Below are 20533 nucleotides of genomic sequence, written 5' to 3'. Positions count from 1 at the left end.
TTGTGTTTCCTTTTGTGCTCGCAGCATCCTTACAGTAAAGTAGAGCACAGTAAGATAGGAGCTGCAGCATAAAAGACAATGACCTTAGCAGTAAGACATTCACCCCAGCCGCCAGGCTTTTGGTGACTGTGAATACAATAGAGCAAATTCCCTGTTGATAGCAAGAACAAGTTCATCCATTGCTGTTGCCAAAGCAGAGATCAGAACTACACATGCTAAAATCCATTATAAGAGCTATGCACTATCATGTATTTTAAAATTTACTCATGTCCAATGGGAGACAGTCACCTTGCATTACTCTAATGAGCTCTAAAGCTGATGGAGCATGGCTAGCAATAAGTTACCAGCTCTGGGGAGGGAAGTGTAGAGTGCCTAAGCGGCCTGGGGATGGAGAAGGTTTTGAATCTAGGCTACTGGTGACAATCTTCTACCATGGGAGGTATCTGTGCTCTGCCTGACCATACTTTAGCAAGTCTACATTCTTCTGTGGAAGTCTGAAAATGCATGGAAATGCCAAAATGCCCAGTGCAAAACTTGGGCACTTTTTGCTTTGAGTGAGGAACCGTAGCCAAATTCAGCTTTAAAGATGACTGCAGTATTTAAAAGCCAAAGAACATGGATCATTCCTTCTACATGTTTGCTAATATTCAGGGGTCTTTTACCCAAGTTTTGAAATACACCAGTCTACAGCATATCTACTGCTCAGGAAAGCCAGAAAGCAGCCTAAAAGGTACAGGAAGTCTTGTCTATTGAGGGGAGATACCAGAGCCAGCTTCCTCCTAATAAATGGAAGTATTTTTGTGCAGAAACTCCTGGCAGCAAGTAGGTCACTTTCATGACTCAGAACAGAAGTAGCTCATCATCTTGACTGATAAAAGCTAGTCCCTCCACAGCCTCTCCCTACAGTCTCTTTAGTTAAAAGCAATTTACCTTAGGCAGAGTTGAAAATGAGAAATGGACCACTTGGAGAATGAGTCCTGCAGTTTACAGATTATCCTGTTCAGTAGAGTAATATCTGCTTTTAAAACCAGCGAGGGCTGTTCCAATATTATAGCATCCCTGGACTGAATCCCAGGCTGTTAAAGACGGAGACTGACTTGGAGGAAAAGTTATTGACCTTTGGGAGTTCATGCCTAGATCGTCATTTTCATAATCGAAATCTTAAAAATAACTGGAACAGGGAATAAAGGCTAGAGCCAGACTCTTGTGTTGTTCTCTTTTAATATTCAGTGGTCCCCTTGAGCACTTGTAGATTGATGGCACATCATACCACGTGCTCTCTGTCTTACTAAAAGGCAACTTAGCCCACAGAGGAAAAACAAACATTCCTGATTTCCACGTGTCTGCTGCAAAATCCAAAGCCTTTGCACTGTGGCAGAGGCATGCCTTTGGTGTTAGGCAGTCCAGACATGAAATACTGTTAAAAGCTTTCATGTTTTCTCTAAGGACCTGCGTGCATCACTTGCACACCACTTGCACATCGTGCTGTACTCGGCTGTGACCTCAAAGCCCCCTTTCTCTTTGGTTTTCCTGGATTCTCATTTATTTTTCTGGACAAACAACATGAGCTACAGTTAAACTGTGCAATGTACCATGAGTGATTAGATAGCAGAAAGAGTAATACTCTTTCAGAGTAACGCACTATAGCTTACAAATTACAAAAAGAAAAGCCATTTACTCCATCCTGTTCATGTCTAAAGCTTTCATTCACAGAGGATTAAAACAATTCTCCAAGATTCTGTCAGAGGTACCCTTGGGAATAATAAGCCTAAACTTTTGGCAATTTCCCCAGTACAATATATTTGTTTGGGAAAAGCCCCTAATGCAACCTGTTGTTTTGTTGTGTTTAATCAAATATTTCAACGCTCCTTCTTCAGAAGCAAAAATCTATGCCAGTGGATTAGAGAAATCAATGCTCGGCATTCGAGGTGGATGAAATGTTTTGCATTAAACCATTCTTTTTACTAGGGAAACCCCAGATTTAGTGACTCCAAAACACAGTTTGCAGGGGGATGCAAATACTATTGTATTATTACCTCGAAAAAAGATCCAACGCAGTAGAAATGGTTTTATTTTTTCCTATAATAAAAGTAAAAAGATTTTCTTTTTGCTCTGAGCTGGGCAGTTTCCTTCCCTTAATTCTGAAATATTAATAAACAAAACAATTCCTTTGGTTCCCCTAAAGAAACCTCCAGTAAAAATTAACTCTTAACTGCGGAATTCATCCCAGAACTTGTGAAAAACTCTGCGGATGTGAGAATGGATTTTGATATTTACATCCTCTGCATCCAGTTCACACATTAACAATTTAATCTTCATAACAATTTTATTATAGAGCCACATTATCCTAAATTATTGAGTTGAGTCTCACATCTCACCATTAAAGTTACAGGGGCCTGTTACTCCATGAAGGACTCAGCATCCGAGAACATACTTTGACATGCTGCCTACCCAAGATGGATGAACAAACTGTGTTCCACTGCAGCACTGTCAAAAATAACTGCATTTTTTCTTCAGCTAAGACTAAATAACAATTGAAAAACAGTTTTTTTACAATAGATTTTCCAATTTTTCTGCCTAATTTTCACTGTTTTGCATCTGCCAGCTTACAGAAAAGCAACAAGACTTCAGTGAAAAGGGATAAATCACCCTATTAGGAAGGCGCATCCCTTCCCTCTTCATTTTAGCCTAAACTGAAAGAAAAGTAGGGATTCGCAAAAAAGATGGAAGTAATAAAAGCTTACTAGAAACCCTAGTTGGACAGTCTCCATGCAGAAAGTGAAGAAATGAATAAACTACACAGTGGTCTTGTCCTATTGTTGTCTGGGTTCTTCTGTCTTCTGCTTGGGGTAGTCCTTTCAAGAGAACATGTACAAGCGAAACGCGCACAATTAACACTGATAAATAAACCACCAGGAAGCTGAACAATGTTATTTTGTAAAGATCCCTCTGGGATATGGTTTTTTTCCTGAGTTGTACTTAAGGCACAAATGAACAACCATTATTTTTTTGAATCAGCATGAAAATGAACAAGGGACCAGGAAAAAGCTATGAGCACAGCAAGGCTAATTGGGGAGCAAGCAGATGTTATTAGTAGCTCCAAAGAGAATTAATCATCTCCCAGGTTTGGTTCTACACAACAGCTCATGCAGATTGTTCACATATTCAGGTTTTAATAAACATTACCGCATAAATCATGCAGAATTAAGCATCACGAGCTTAAAATCAAGCCCTCCCTCACATCTTTCAGGCCACTGAGAACGTGGGAGTCATGTTTTCAGCACAAGAAGATGTTCCCCCAGAGGAGCCTTTGGTGTTGTGCCAACCTTCATTAGCATTTAGCGAAGCAAGCAGGAGAAAACACAGATATGCATGAGTCAGAGGAGAGCAAAACAACAGGGTTAGGGTTTATAGACCCTATGTTCGGTGCATTTTAAAAGGTAGCTGTTGATCCAGTGCATAGACACTGAGGAATAACAATGTTTAAAATCCTTGCTTATGTGCACAACTTTCCAGTAAATCCCTAAAACTGCATTTGCTGCATCAAAGACTGCACTATAAAGCTCTCAAGCACTTCGTGAAAGCAGATGGGTCACTGGCATTCTTGCAATTATTAATTTTCCTCATTAGTGAATTCCCTTTTGGATACAATATAAAACACACAGATAGCACACAGAATAGCAGTGGTGTGAAAATGTCCAGTTTCACATATGGGGACGTTTTACTGAACTTGTTTTAAACAGAGTCCTTCCTAAGCAGAAATGGCATGTCAACTGTAGGATTTATAGAGGAAGAGAGGGAGATTTGTCTGTTCATTGTGGCTAAGTGTAGGTGCCATCACTGCCACATTGGTCAGCCCTAGCTTTTGATAGGTAATTTAGAAGAACAGATGTTTTCTCTGGGAACATGTCCAGACCTTCAAAAAACTCATGAAGAACTCAGTAGTGGCCTCTGGTGCCAGCAGCAACAGCCTCAACAGTAATGAAGAAATACGGAGTAAAGAGCTGGATTTCTAAGTCACAGCAGAGCAGCAGCGACGTTGCTTGATTACCTTTATGAGTGACATAGGCTGCAGTGATGAACTAATTGGTGATTGAGAGTTAAATGGACTGAACAAAGCTGTAAACCCTGGACATGTTAATATGCCCGTTATATTTTCATCAATCCTCTTTTCTCATTCTGTTCTTTTCAAAAAAGCCCAGGAGTGACATCTTTCCTTCCCATCAGCTGCACTTGCAACACCAGCAGAGACAAAGGGCATCAAGCCTTACAGGACTGCAAATGCATGAGAAATCTGCGAGAGATTAACTACTGCTTTTCATGCAAAACTGAACTAATAATGACTTTTCCTCATAGATCATGTTCAAACTGAAAGGGGTTTTAATCCATACAAAAGATTCTGTAAGGCTTTATCGTTAGTCCAAGGACTATTAAGCATAAAAGAATGTACTTTGAAATTTGTCTTTTTCATACTCTTCAATCACTGCTCAGCCTTGCCTTTTCTCTTAATGCCCTGTCCAATTTGTACTGGAAACACCTTAGAGGATGTCCTGACAAAACACTATGATAGAACCATAGAATGCTTGGAGTTGGAAAGGACCTTAAGGATCACCTAGTTCCAACCTCCTGCCGCACGCCATGGCTTTCTGTCTGAAACACCTCTTGGTCGTCTTCTCCCTTATCTTCAAGACCAGCACTGCTCACCAAGTGACTGGGGAAGGGAGGAAGAAGAGGGAAGGAGGGGACTGACCAGGAGGGACCCAGGCTTCCTCTGGGGTATGGGACTTCCAGAAGGCTCCTTCGGCACCCCTGAGATAACCCAGGACCAAACCCACCAACGCTGTAAGCTGCTCTCCCATGAACCCATCCCAGTGCCCTATCAGGGGATCCCATACCCAGCACCAGCACGTCCATCGTGGGCAGAATCAAAGCCACTGCCCTCTGAAATATGTGACAGCCATGCTGTCAGATGTGAAAGTCTGACTCTAAAGGCATGAGACTGAAAGCCTTGGAGGCTGAGTTAGCCATCATGGAGCCAGGCTTTGAGTAAATCTAACATAACAAGCTTCCATTTAACTCAATTTCATACGCTGTTATTGTATTCCTGCAGTGGTTTACAAAGTGCATATCCCAGCACAAAGGAAACAAAACAGGAACAGCACTGCATTGTCACTGGTGAATTCAACGTTAGCTACGCTGTACCTGGAAAAATCCAGCTTCCTTGTGCTGCAGCAATTCAGTGGGCCAGTTAATCAGGTGCTGCAAATCAGCGTAACTCTGTCTGGAAGCCTCAGCAATAACACAAGATGTTGCTCTCCAGATTACTTTTTGCTGAGCCTACATGCTTTATAAAGCCACTACAGCAAGTTGATAATGATGCATGAAATGAAAAATCCTTCTGAGCATACCCAAAAGCACTGTGGATGTGCAAAGCAATCGCAATGGTGCTGTGTTCTTTGATGGTTCTTACTACACATATGTCCACACTAATATATCCAGGCTTTCACTGGTTTTAAATAGGTGCAGATTCACCTCTTGTAATGCATTTTACTCCTGATTAACACAGCCTTAAATATGAGTGGAGTCAAACATACAGCAGTATTCAGGTCAGGCCCAGAAAAAGGAATAGAATGTTGTGGGACTAAAGATGAAAACCATTAGTGGTGTCACTCCACTGATTTCAAAGCAGCAGAGGATTTGGCCTAGTTACTTTCCTCATTGCCGTGCCCACCCTCTGAGGCAAGGGTAGCTGGGTATTGTGAGAATAAAACCACTTTGGGGTTGTATGTGCCACTATCCCACATCAGCAGTGGTTCTTTCAGCATTACAAAACTTGCTGGAAACTGTTTGGAGACTTTTCAAAGTAAGTTTTCAATACTTTTTCTATTCATCTCTATAGTCACTGTGCTACTCAAAGGTTAGCAGAAATAGCTGCAGGCAGCAGAGGGATCATAGAGAGATCACACGAAACACAGCCTGGTTTCTGGAAAAAAAAGGAGATTCAGCTCCTCCTCTATACCATTACTCTGTACCACTTTGACCATTTGGGGGCATTAAGTATTGGAAATAGCTCAGAAAGCATTTGGCTCAACATCTATGGCTATATATCATAAGGACTACTATATAATGCAACTGCTTTAAATCCACCTTAACCAGAAAATGTAAGCTATATAATGCCAAAAATGTCATTAGAATGTAAGACTGCACATAGCCATACTCCTAACATCCTTCCAGGGTTCATTCCATATTGAAAACCAAAGATTAAACATACTGCCTCATGCACATTACACCATTAACTCTGTACCATAAATCAAAGACAGTATTTTCTTTACGGCACTGGCTTCCTCAGCCAGGTACCAGGGAGATGAGATGTAGTACTAAGTATGTGGGAATCAGATCATCCTGAATTCAGTTCACTTGTGGAACTACAATCTCAGCTGACAATGACATTTAGGGATCTGAGTTTTTACAGGCAAATTTTTGCTTCCCTACAGAATAGGATAGGAAACTGGAGACAAGTCCCCAGATGTATCACCCAAATGTAATGAAAGCAAGGCAACACATTTGTCTTAAAGCACAGAGCAACCACTCAGAGATGTTCATTACAGCAGTACAGGTTTGACATCTATAGGTAAATGGAGGGGCTTATTTAATAGAATAGAATCACAGAATAGTTAGGGTTGGAAAGGACCTTAAGATCATCCAGTTCCATCCCCCCTGCCGTGGGCAGGGACACCTCACACTAAACCATCTCACCCAACAGAATCATAGAATAGTTAGGGTTAATCATAGAACAGTTAGGGTTATTTCCTTGTTTTTATTCTGGATCTTGCCTCAGAGAGACTCTGGAGATACTCCAGATCACTTTCCTTACTGGTTCTACTTGCTCTGCTTCCAAAATAGGGCAATGTTAGTTTGTTTTCTCTAAATTTGTTTATAATCTCTTGATTGCTCATTGCTTGTAGCATATTTCAACCTATGCCCAGTAGGCTTTTCTTTGTCTATTTGCAGCTTCTCTCAGTGAAGTTCTGTGGTCTGATTTGGGCATCTTGGCCAATGCTTTTGACACATTACCTATTTCATTTGCTCTTAATTCAGTCATTCAGCAATCAGATCTGGAGCTTTCTATAATTACGTGACTCCTCAGGGAGCTGCTCCACAATGTTACACCAACATTTCCCACTTCTTCAGCAAATTCAAGCAGATGTTTGATATATAAAAAGAACCCCATCTTTAATAATCTCTTTTTAATTGCTTCTAATTAAGTTATTGCAACTGTAGATGTCTCATATTTCACAATGCTTCATACTGCACGTTTTCAGACTTCAAAATCTGCACAGTTACTGCTCTCTGGGAGGAGAAAACCACTCCCAGAACTGAAGGAGCATTCTGCTCTCCACACTACATGGTGCACCATACTCTAGTTAATCTTTTTGGAATCCCCTCCATTATAAATAATAATAACTTTAAAGCAATGTTTTAAATTATGGGGTTTAATGCTCCTTTTGGAGTTTTCTCGTTTCATTTCTTTTCATCATGCTGGATGCCTATGAAGACACAAAAACCTCGACAACATGAAGTTTCCTTACCTGTGTACCAGCTGCTTGCGGCTTACACAGATCGCAGTTTCATAGTCATGAGTGACACACACTTTATGTGGGCTGCACTTCACCTTCAAACATGGATCTTTAGACGGATCAAGGGCTATAAGAGAAAATACACATCAAAACAGAAAGTGAGAAATGTATATAAAATTATCTCTTGCTTGGCAGATGATAAAGGGAATGAACACTTTGCCTTTTTATAGTATATGCTGCTGTTTCCAGACTGCATGTTAAACGGAGATCGACAGCCTAAAGACTGATTATTGAACAGTGATTTGAGTATAACTTGGCATTCACATTAGTATTAGATATGATGCTTTGGGATAAAATTCTGGTATAATAATCCTGCAGTTCATTTCCTAGAAAAGTTATGGTGGAATAAAACACAATCACAAGTAACAAAATTACTAGCATTTTAGAAGCTATCTAATAACTGACATGCAATGGGACATGCAATCCTGCATTGGAAAGTGCAGGATACAAGGGCTTACCACCCTCTGGTACCCTCTTTACAGTTCTGATTAGGAAAAATCCCATGAACATTCCTCCTGACCATATCCCTTTAGCAATCCTCTTGCTAAAATCTGGCTCACAGCCATACACAGAAATTTCATCTTTGAGTAAGAACTGATTTTTAGATAGCTTTTTGGGGCATTATTTTGTATTTGACTTTCTGTTCCTCTACAACGTATCCTCAAATCACATTTTACCTCTTCTCTCCCTCCCCAGCTAATGGGCCACTCTTGGAAATGAGCAACTCTTAGTTTGGTTTTGGGGACTGGATAAAGCTCTTATTGCACATTACCATAACTGAGTTTCCCGTTTTTACAGAACCATTAGAGAAACTTTTAAAGGACACTCTGAAGTACACGAAGCTTCACTTCACTATGTACCAAATCTCTTTATATGGCAGCAAATGTCCTTTCATCAAGCAGAGGATTCTTCTGTTTTCCTGCCGTGCAGCTGTTCGGTGTTGGTTTAAACAGCCATAGCTACAAGTTCTCACCACATTAACACCCATTATGCATTTGTGATGGGCAATTGAGCTTCAGTAGTGCATATGTATTTAGTGGAATGCCTTTGGTGCAAGACACGGGGAAATCGTAAAAACAAAACAAAAGTGTTAAAAGCTTTTCTTTTTAAAGCCATTAAAACTGATGGAAAAGGGAGACCATGTGTTTCCTTACCATAAACAACAAGGCATCAGCATCCCATGAGTTGCCCTTAGGACAATACATAGGCACTGCTTGAGGGGCCAGGGTCTGCCCCACTGAAAAGACCAAAGGCTGTTGCCTTTTGGTGTCTTTTCTAAGACTAACAGGCAGGAGACATAGCCCATCCTCTTCTCTTTACTTCCCAGAACACACAAGGTAAGATCTACTTTCTTAATCCTTTTACTTTGCTTGCAGTAGAGACTGAGGCAGATACATGACAGGGATTGAAATGGTAAACCACAATTTCCTTACCTATTCTTAAAATGCAAACCAGAGCGAGACACCCTCCTTCTGCAAAGCCTTTGATGAGTGAGCACCACTTGGAGCGTGAAGGGTCACCAGAGCATTGGCTGAGTGGGCTGATGAGATTCAAAGGTCATATCCACATGAAAATATGCAATGACCAGAAGTTTTGCTCGCCTGCAGCTGGCTTTGCTCTTTTACTGAAGCACATGCAGGTTGTCTGCGTTTTGCTGGTGACACATCCTTGATGCAAAACGCTGCATCAACAGAAACCATTGTGCAAGTTGGCTAGGAGCCCAGGGCTAATAGCTGCCAACATTGCTGGGCTGCTGGTGAGCGCTCTCTGGCCTTGTGCTTATAGGTTTCTTTCAGCCAGAGTTAGTGGGAATATGGGTTTAGCCTTGAAGGTCAATATGATTTTGTCATGAATAAGAGAAGCAAGATTTAGGCCCACGTGGTCTAGGGGACATCTTGCACAGTTTCAATACTTAGCATTAAAGAACTGTATCCACTTCAGGAATTCCTTAAGTCTTCTAAGGCAATAAAAATGCATGCACTTCTGAAGTATGTGTTCTGAATTAACATCACACAATACATTATTGCTTTAAAAGATCCAACTTTCAAATATTCTGCGATTAAAAAATTGCATATTGAAAAAGGAAACTATTGTAGAATGGTCATCAGCTGGAAGCAAAGGGATGGGAAAAGACGTGGCTGGAAATTCCAGTCACTATTTCCATTTAAATCAGGCCTCAACTCTCTACTTCTGTGTCTTGCTCCTAAAATCTGAAAAGAATTACCTGACAATAACAATAAATAAAGCTTTTCCCTTCTTGCATGCTGGATGAATTATTTCATTCATGGTGGAAAAGCTCATTCATGAAGATCTTTAAGTGGAACACACTATAGAAGATCATTTATTGTTCATTACAAACAGCCCTTACACACAGTTCAAAACCAGTAGAAGGAAGTTTATTAAATTGAAGCAACACTGCGGGCTATGTCAGAAGACACCAAAAAACCCCACAATGTGAATTATTATTTAAGGAGGTTTTTTTTCCCCACTTACGCAAAATGCATGATCCTCATGAATATAAAAGGTCAAAATAGGGATTTCTCTGTCTGCAAAGTTCTTCAAGATATTAAATAAGTTTGGAAGGTTGCCCTCTTGCTAAGCAACACAAGCCCTAAGGAGAGCTTATAATAAGAAACAATTTCTGGAATATGCTAATCAAAGATCCTGCTTTGTTAATCAGATTTCTACATGACTAGGAGCAGATGCTCATCATCTGCGGAAGAAAAGACCCTTGGGAATAAGATGAAATGCAACAACCATATTTGTCATCACAGTTCTTTTTGTCCTAAAGCGATGAGTTTGAAATCTTTGACAAGGGAGAGCCAAAAGTACAAATAAATAAATGAAAGTGGGAGGAGGAGGAGTAAGGAAAAAAAATATACTATTTTTTTAATTGTAAAGTTGTTATTCTATCAGCTTGAAAAGAAAACTGCAGCCATCCTTTTTCTGTGTCAAAGAGTCTGCATATAGTTACTCGGGTCTGTCTGCCCAGTAATAATAGAAATGCCTTAAGCTTGGCTTTAATATGTGATATGTTTAATATTCCACTTTTTCTTTAGACTGTGAAGGTGAAATCAATGTGGTTGGTTAATCTGACCTGGCAGTAGCTGATGACTGGTCCAAAGCTTTTGGAGGAGATACATGTCCAGCCAGTATTAAAATGAAAGGTTTCACATGAAGATAAATTCTTCCATGAAACCCCACTTGAGTCACTATCTTTTTGTGAGTCCAGCCTTCATGTTTGCTTGTCCTGAGCTTTTCCCATGTTGATCAAATCTCTGCACAATTGGTCTCCAAGGGAAATACCCATCTCTGGAGACAACTGGCTGAAACACAGGGAACCGCAGTACTGCGCATCTCTCAGTATAATCATTTTCAGAAGCTTTTGCCCTGGGAAAAGAAAACTTACAATCTCTGGAGTTTTATCTGACTCAAAAGCCTCTCTCTTCCTCACTGCACACCTTCATGTTTCTGTCAATGACACTTGTTTTCTGGCCTACTGTCCTGGCACTCTGAGCTGTGAAGTCTCTTCCTGCCTGGCAGAGCACAAGTGAAGAAGTGTTTAGATGGACTCAAGTTTCTGCTTCACTGGCCACAACATTTCTGTAGGAAACCTCTACTCATAGGTTAGCTGATTGCACTGCAAAGGGGAAAGGCTTTCATATATAGGCAGTGACCCAAACCTGTGCTGGGCCCATTTGTAAAAATAGAGGTGTGGAATCAGAATGCTGCCACTAAGAGACTAAAGACTTGCATTCCCTTTTTTTGCCGAGTTTTTATTATGCATAGCAACCTAAATTCCCTCTTAAAGCTTTGAATCCTCTGTGGTTAACTTACAGAGATACCAGAGTAACTGGAACCAATAACCACCAGTGATTGCATCAGACCATTAGCAACCTCCTCTTGCTATGCTGTCATCTTTTTCTAAGCCCCAAGGGACTACAAACACCAGCAGTATCCCAAAACCCTTTCTCTCCCAGCTCCACAAAGAGCATCAGAGGACGTTTGCTCTTGAACTGAACCTGCTTTCCTCTCCCCTCCCTGTACCATTCAGCAGAGGCTGTGAGTTCGCAATATAAATCAGTGTTGGACAAAGACCTAACACCAGTGTTTGAGATACTTTTCTATTACATTTCATGTTTTTACATATTACCACAATAAAAGAAGACTTACGACTTGCAGGAAACCCCTTAGTTTGGACAATGGCAGTACAGGGAGAGCTTGCTTTGTAAGGCTGTAGCTCGGTACGCTGCAGTTGTGGGTCACTGTGTTAATCATAATGGAGTACATTTATTTTTCACACATTTGACTTTAAAAGGGTGATAACAAATAAGTACTTTCAATGTCTTGCAGCAATGGATGTGTAATCCTGCAGAAACTGTACAACTAGTTCACAGCAAGATTTATGAGCTCGAGTCTGGTTTTATGACCATTTGTTTGGGGGAAAGGAGCAATTTCCAACTCCCAGCTGCTTAGTGGAGCTGGAACAAACTACACAATCCAAAAAAATGGCATTATGTAAATATTGGGGGGGGGTGTTTTCAGAATTGCCTGACAATAAGCACTATGATCACTCACTGACAAAATACTTCTGCATAACCAAATGTCAGGAGCAGTTGCTTTCATGCAATCCCCTTGGAACTGTTCTGACTATATGAGAAAAGAAAAACATCTGTTGACAAAGGTATGATGAAGCGGAAAACAGGACCTGCTGCCTTTAATGCAGAGATCCTAGTGTGTATTTTAAGACAAAAGAGACTGATAATAAACCAAAGGCTCTCAATTTAATGATGCATTACATTATAGGTGTGCTGTTTAATATTATTATGTATTACTTGATTCCAGTAATATGCCACAGGCAAACACGAGAAGGAAAGCACAGCTCCTGACTGTACAAGGCATCAGCTGGGCACAGGAATGAGAAAGCTGTGGACTGAGCTGGCCTGGGCAGGCAAGGGCCAAAGGCTGACTCTTCACTTGGCTTCCTCTCCATTCAGCATGAAACTCAAAAGGCAGATCATGCAAGAGGCAATGCTTCGAATCAGCATCTTGTCTCCTCTTGCAGCCTGGTGACAGCCAAAGTGTGATCAAAGCAGAGAGGTTGACTTGGAGGAATTCTGCTATACGCTTCCTTGAAAACTGTTGCATAGCAAACATGCAAGAAGCCATACAGCCAGCTTAAACAGGTACTAATAAAAACCTCTCCTAACACAGACCTTGACTTTTAGCTAGGAAAGGGCATGTTTTGAACACACGATAGCTAAAAACAGTTTTGGTTTTAACATTTCACTTGTTTAAAGCATAGACCTTCCCCCAGAATTAGAGCTTCTACTAGGGGGCCTACAGGGATGCTGGGGAGGGACTCTTCATTAGGGACTGTACTGATAGGACAAGGGGTAATGGGTTAAAACTTAAACAGGGGAAATTTAGATTGGATCTAAGGAGGAAATTCTTTCCTGTGAGGGTGGTGAGGCACTGGAATGGGTGCCCAGGGAGGTTGTGAATGCTCCATCCCTGGCAGTGTTCAAGGCCAGGTTGGACAAGGCCTTGGGTGACATGGTTTAGTGTGAGGTGTCCCTGCCCATGGGAGGGGGGTTGGAACTGGGTGATCTTAAGGTCCTTTCCAACCGAAACTATTCTATGATTCTATGATTTTACTCAGTTTTAAAGTAGAGAACTTGGTTTTTTTTCTCTTAAGGTGAACATGGCCCTACATATTACCTTAAAGAGCACTCGGGTGAACTTTGTTCTGCTTCTCTGTGAAAACACGACAGTTTCCAATACTCCAGTGATAAACTCCAACCAATCCATGTGCTGAGTTTAGACTGCTAGCAGAGCTTAGTCAGAGTGCAACAGAACTACCCCGTTGCCCTTGTATGAACGAGACACCTGTGTGAGCTTGTGATTGACTTCAGATGGTTTCTGCCTACACTCCTTCCCCAAATTTTCTTACTTCATGCCATGCTGAGTGGCTGAGTCCATGTTGTTCGCTGGGATCGAGTGTCACATTTCTTCTCAGAGCTCAGATTGTTAATTCTGGGTTTAGAAAATGTTATTTAATAACAGATTACACCCCCCTGCCCTGTCTAAACTGCAAATAATCACCAATGGGTTTTATTCTGCTTCTGCAAATCTCGCCAGAAATCATTCTGCTTCATTAGGGGAAAGTTGGAGTTAGCCCTCTCCCAAGTCTAGGGGAGAACATGTCTTCGATTAGCAAGCTCAGATATCTAAGTCTCTTGCTCTCTCGCATGCTTCCTCTCTGCATAATTATTCGGATCAATTTGCATACAGAAATCAATTCAGCTGAAAATTAATTACCCTAAGCCCGAATGTTTCAAACATGGATGTGAATTATTTTCAGCAAATGGAATTTCTCAAGGCAGTCAAACAGCAGCATCTCAAACCGTCAGCATTTATTCCATCCCTGTGAAGTATCCTTGCATACTTTTGCTTTGGAGGACTCTAACATTTGAGTGGCTGAAGCCATCGGTGTAGTGCATAGAAACATCTATCTTAATTTTTACAGGCACTTTAGAAAATCATTTCTTACAACTGATGTATAATTGCTTTTGACATTGCTAAGGGCCATCTAAGGCAAGAGATGCTTCAAAGGACTCTACAGATTTCCTTTTTGAAGAAGAGGATAAGAACCTGAGTATTTAAATGAGTTTCTTTGACAAATATACAGAAATCTGATGCAGTGAAAATAAATGAAGGGAAAAAAAGATGGCAAAGGTAAGTTAGGAAATGTGTGCTATTGGTGGATGTGGTAATCAGTCACAGCCAGCAGGGTAGGTATTTGGCCAGCAACTAGCAAAGAGACACACAAAAGACCGAAGTTATATTGCGAAGGAGTCATAAGAGAAAAGCTCCTGGTTTGATTTCTGACAATGAACCTTTCTGGTTTACATCTTAATATACTGCAAATATATCTCAAATACTTCCCTACACTGGGACAGGTTTTAAATATCTCATATCCTTGGATATGTTTAGGGAAGACATTTATCTTTTTAACACTTTCTTTTGAGTCTGGAAAGACAAATGTCCACTGGAAAAAAGAAGCTGTGGAACACAGCTGGGTACTTGCTTTGCTATTCAGCTAGCACCAGGTTCACTTCTAACCAACAACTCTCCTGCCTGCAAGGCAAAGGTTCAATCAACATACAAGTACAGAGCACTCACATGGTTCAATGAAGTCTAATCTGGCACCAGTGCCATGATGTTTCTCCCAGTTCCAAGCACTTCCATTATGTGATAATTTCTGCTCATATGTGCTATACCTGAGGGGATGTTTTTACATATCCCAGTAAGCTAAAGGGAAAATAGACCTAAAAGACCCACAGACAGGACACTGGTCAGACATTCCATTCGATTATTAATTCCAGGAAGTAGTGATGGTACAAAAATAACCCAGTTTTCCAGGACTCACAGGGTTTTGGCATATGTTCATGACAGCGGCTCTACAGTTTGGTTTAGAGTCCCCAAGGCCCCTGGGGTGATCCAGCCTCAAGCTTCCTGGGATAGAAGTGTAGAGCTTCAAAAGATTGCTCTAATCTTTAGTTGGTGGAACATGAGAAAATGAAGAAGCCTTTGTTCCTGCCCTGCAGGGAGGACACAGCTCTGCAGTATCTGTATTAACAGATACTTAACAGGAGCTAAAACCTATTTCCTTCCTTCAGCCTCAGGTCTCTGCTCCCTTTTCAAAGGAACCCTGTAACCACCCAGTCAAGCATCTCTGACAACAGGCATCCTGATACTCACTCCAGATGATCTCCACCCTACCAGCTTGTCACTGCTTGGCCAAAGCAGTGTGGCTCTTTCTGCAGGAAAGCCATCACTGATCCCCGCTCCTGGGTACCTCCAAGCCCAGCCCTGCCTCTTCTGGAATGAAAACTGCTCCCTTGGACTTTCAAGCACAATCTTCTAGCAAATGAGCGTGAGGAAAACCAAGAGGAAACACCTGGATCTCCACACTGGTACAACTGGCTAGCTGAGAACTGCTTTGCAATGACTGCCAGTCAGATCTCAGTTTTGTAAGAAGCCTAGCCTTCATTTTCCACCTCTGTGATTGAACCTGGGTCCTGCGATACCGGCTGATTCCCTTAAATCTCTAGACCCTAGCACCAGAGCAGGACTTTGCTTTTCTCTTCAAAAGCCAGTAAGATTTTATTCTTACTGCTACTGGGGAAATACAAAATATATAAACTAGAAAGATTTAAAAATATCAAAGCCATACGATAGACTCGGTATCATTATATATATCTCTATAGATGATATTTAAGATAGCTTTGAGGTTTCTGAATGCACTTGACAATCCTGTGGCAATTTTGAAATGCCAGATATAATTTTGCCTGTGAACTGACCTAGAGCAGATCTGCTTTCTGTTACACTGCAGTGAATTGTCATTTATTTAGTGGGATTTCATTTGACACAAATTATTTCATTCCAAGGCCAATGAAAGCAGGTTATACCTTCTTCAGAATATAGTATTTTAGATTATTCATGTATAATTAAAGATACATCTTTCCCATTTCAGATTAATGCAAACACCTACTTTGATTTGCCTGGGGAGAAGTCACATTGTATGTCATGAAACACTTCCGTATTAATTCTGAAGCTGTTGTGATTTATACTTTAACTGAAGCAATATAATATAATGGAAAAAGAATTACAGCTATTTAATTCTGGTATCAGTTTGTGAGATAGTGATCCCTTTTCCAACCTTGATTAAAATCTATATAATCAAGTGTAATACTGTGAACTGAGCAGAAAACTGAAACGCTATAGAGATCCTCTGTATTTTTCATTGAGAAAAAGCTCTTACCAATCAAACTTGATTATTCCTCAACAGATATTTTATGTCATTAAATCTCCTTTGAAAACATGAACAAACAGATCTTTTCATGCTTAGTTTTTAGAGGTAATGCAGGAGCAAAAGTTCATCCCTGTTATTACTGCTTCCATCAGCAAATAAGGAAAAATAAGGACCAAATGACTGTTTTTATGAATCAGTATTTCAGTATGGAAACCTAAAATTCTTTTCTAACACAGCACTATGGAGAGCCAAGCAAGCATTAAACATTTCGGATATGAATTATCTGAAAGGCTGCCGAGTTTGCTTTATTTGTCCAAAGACTGTCAATGTTGTTACAGCAGCTCCCAGCCAGGCACCTTGTGTAGCTCCACATACTTGTATTTAAATGTTAAACTAGATAAGACATTGAAGCCCTGGACATGAGAAACCCTTTACTTTTTCCATTAAGTTCTTTTGCTTATTTGCTAGGATAAATGAAGCAGAATTTAGCTCCAATCATTATCCACTATTAGGTATAAAATGTAGGATCTCATTTTATGTTTAATTAATAAGGTACAATATGGATGGCATCCTTTGAATTTGTATGCCACCAAAGAAGTCCCAACTTTCCCCTTGCTCTTGACATTCTCAGCATCTTCGTGCGTGAGCAGTGATGCTCCTAGTCAGTGGGGAAGGAAGGATGCCCTTAGATTGTCTTCTTGTTCTATCATTGTTTCTTTTGTGACTGGGGATAAATGAGTTAAGCCACTCTGTGCTTCCCTCTCTTGTTCAGCATTTAAAATGGAGATAGTAATAATCACTGTCTAGAAATCATGCTGGGGCTCTCGGAAGGCATCGTAGAACCCAAGCAAAGGGTGAATGATTTGCAATGTAATTATATCAAACTAGTTAAGTTCTGCAGAACTAAGAGCTGTTTCATGTTCATTTGTGGCAGTCTGATTGTTGCCATGGAAACATGGGCAAAACACTTCATTTCCTACATCAACAGAGGAAGATTTGTTTCCATATTAGTTTTAGTTTGCAATGAGCAAAACAAACACAAAGATAGGAGGCTTTTTCGAAGACTGATTTCATTCTGAAAAGACAGTTTTCAGTCCTATCACACGGAAGCAGCTCTTGCCAACTTGATACCACAATGGAAAATCTCGTGAGATGGGCAGCATTCTGCAAACACCTCTGGATTAGGGATGAAATAGAAAAATCACAGACCTGTAGGTTTATAGGTAAAGAAGTTACTGTCAGAAGAAATCACCAGAATTAAAGTTATAGGGATTTTAGCCATGAGACATGACCAAAAAAAAACCCTTACAGAATGATTACTGTTTCACTACACATGGCTTGTACATCACCTAGAAATCTGTGCAACACAAAACACATCACAAGTGTAAATTGCTGGGGGCTGGCTGGGTTAATAGATTGTTGCCTAGTGTAATTTTCATTGCTTTTGAGAGCAATTACCTAAGCAGGAAATGATGAAGTTCCTCTCTGGATAATCAATTAGCCATATAATTGGTATCTGGAAGAGGCTTAAACGGGAAAGAAATGAAAGGACAAACACCTGTCCTGCCTGTTCCTAAAGTGTAGTAAATATAAATGCAGCAAAGAGAATTCCTTCTTCTATCATGAATTTAATGAAAAGAAGTGCTGTGAAGATCAGTGAATATCTAATGACATTCCTCACTGCACAGTGCAAGAGAGAATCTCTAACATGAAACAAGTCAAAATGAAAATTCATAAAGTGCAAATTCATTGTGTAAAAATTAAGTCCACTCTGCTGGAATTGACCAGCCAGCACTGCAACTGTGCCCAAAGGCAGGAATTTTGAGCCTGGGAGTTTCTAAACAATAGGAAATTGGTGATCTTTCTGCACAGAATGAAATGAAAGGGTAAAATAAGCAGCTCATCTCAGAAGTAGAAAAAGCATGTTGTCAAATGGGCTGGAAGATAGAAAGTGGACACAAGGAAGAGCACTAGCATTGCGATTTAGAAGTGTCTAGTGGTTTGATAGCAATGAAAATATGAAGGTATAGGACTTGTACGCTCCTGCAGAACAATACATACAGAAGGAAAAAACCCAACACAGGAGTCTTTATACAGGCTTTTTTTTTGCTGTACTTCAGTTGCTAAAGTAGTGTGGAAACTGATGATCAACTTTTAATTCATACAGCTCTTCTCTTGGTTTTGTGACCTCTAAATTGATTTTTAACAACACAAGATCACCTCTGCAAAGCTGCTGCTAAAACAACACCCTTTGCAGTCGGTGTTTTATAGTTCTCTGGCAAATGCTGAAATTCGAGTCTCATTAATGCATTCCAGGGCATCTTGATATATCTTTTGCTAAGTAATTGATAGTAATTTTAAACACATAGGAACAACGTTTATTGAAGGCATTAAATGGATTCACAGTTTAATTAAAATGCTTTATGTTTCTCAAAAAGTGATACATTGATGAAGATGTCAACTGACAGAAGAAAAACGCTATTTCTCTTGCCAATACTTAGCTAAAATAATCCTGAAAGGAGATGCTTTATGAAGAATTAAAGTTTGAATAGTTCCTTGTGGATACTTGGGTAACTGTCTGGAATAACTAAAATGTTTTGTCTTTTTCCTATAGAGAAAGAGTTGAGGCTGCCTCAGGCGATACAGCAGCAAATTCTGTAACCTTGCACTCAGCATGGTAGTTAAAATCCACTTCTACAACAGAGCAGCAACTGTTCATAGGAGAACTGCTTGATTTCTGAAACACCTAGGCAAGAAATGCCTTGAAAAGCTTCCTGAGTTATGAAGCAAGACTGAATTATTCAGGGTTCCTGATGTACATGTTACTTTTTATTAGAACAAAGATAAAACATAGAGTTCTAATAAAAAGGAACCAAGTGTACCAGTATTGCTGAATAATTCAAACACAAAGTAACAATGGAATTGGAAACTGGGTTTTACTGTCTTTCAGGGAATACACATTACATTTCCAGAGACAACTTGTCTGACCTACCTCTAGACATATCTGCAGGCATTGCCCCCAGTTCAAGACAAGAATAATGTGAAGAGGAAGAAAGCATTACAGTGGTTTGGACACAAGAGATGGGAAAGAGGAAGGACACTAGGGAACTACTGCTATAGTTCTAAATGAACTAACTTCATTCAGTTTTCATCTGAAAAGGTGTAAAGGCAACCAGTAACTGCTATATATCCCCTTCTAGACTTTACTGTTCCTAGTGGATATAGAAAGGCCAGGAGGATAAGCAGTGGATCTCTGACTGGAAGGAATACCAAATAATGCCAAATTCTTTTCCACTGTAAGCAAGATCCTTGTTGAAAAATGACACTCAGAAGGTAGAATCAATATAACTGTGACCTTAGCATTAAGGAGAAAAAAACATTTCCATTTATGTAAATGTGATGTTAAGGGAACAGAAATTGTATTTTCATCATGATTATCCATCCCACTGCTTCTTCTATAGAATATGTTCCTATATGATTTTAATGAGTAAATTGACATTTTAATAAGTGTGCACCACTACAAAGAGGTCTTCTCTACTGTAAGAAGAGGGTAGAACAACATACAGTAAGACAGACAGACAATAAGGGAGTATCTCTGCTCCTTTTTCATTCCTCCTCCCTCCCCTGTAGTGTTTGCAATACCCCCCTGTGTTACTTGGGCTGACACTGAACTGGAAAATAAGTTTAGCCTGATTTAACCATATTCAAACATTAAAATCTGCTCAGAGAAAATGTGTTTGCTTGACATGATGACTGAATTTGCATCTATAATTTGGGCAAGATCACTTTTCCGGCTGATTTCATAGCACTTTCCAGGATAGATTCACTGCCAGAAAACCTAACTCAATTTTTTCCTCTAAGTCATGTCAGAACAAGGACTATGGACAACCTGAATATGCTGTGTGTGCAGGAGAAAAAACAAACAACTAACCAAGAGCTTCCTGTCCTGTGTTCTGACCATTTTCCAAGACTTTGGATATAATAGCAATTTTCTTTACAGCGATACAGAGGTGAGGAACACCTGTACAAACCAGCAAGCCTAAGCACCAGTTCAGTTATAGGCCAATTGACTAAATCA

At 40.2% G+C, this 20533-nt stretch overlaps 1 protein-coding gene across 1 annotated transcript in view; it reads right to left on the bottom strand.

The window, feature by feature from the left end:
* Window positions 1-20533, bottom strand: part of SPOCK1 (SPARC (osteonectin), cwcv and kazal like domains proteoglycan 1) — a 281728-nt gene that overhangs the window by 108120 nt on the left and 153075 nt on the right. Inside the window, exon 5 of the mRNA XM_061352067.1 lies at window positions 7590-7704. Within this exon, the coding sequence (XP_061208051.1) occupies window positions 7590-7704 (115 nt within the window). The remainder of the gene's footprint in view (window positions 1-7589; window positions 7705-20533) is intronic.

This window comes from Neopsephotus bourkii, unplaced genomic scaffold (genome assembly GCF_033783945.1).
Source record: "Neopsephotus bourkii isolate Nb327-2 ecotype Australia unplaced genomic scaffold, CSIRO-AGI_Nbou_v1 NB_620, whole genome shotgun sequence".
Taxonomy (NCBI): Eukaryota; Metazoa; Chordata; class Aves; order Psittaciformes; family Psittacidae; genus Neopsephotus; species Neopsephotus bourkii.
Note: the sequence above shows the minus strand (reverse complement) of the source record. Positions and strands in the feature narration are given on the sequence as shown.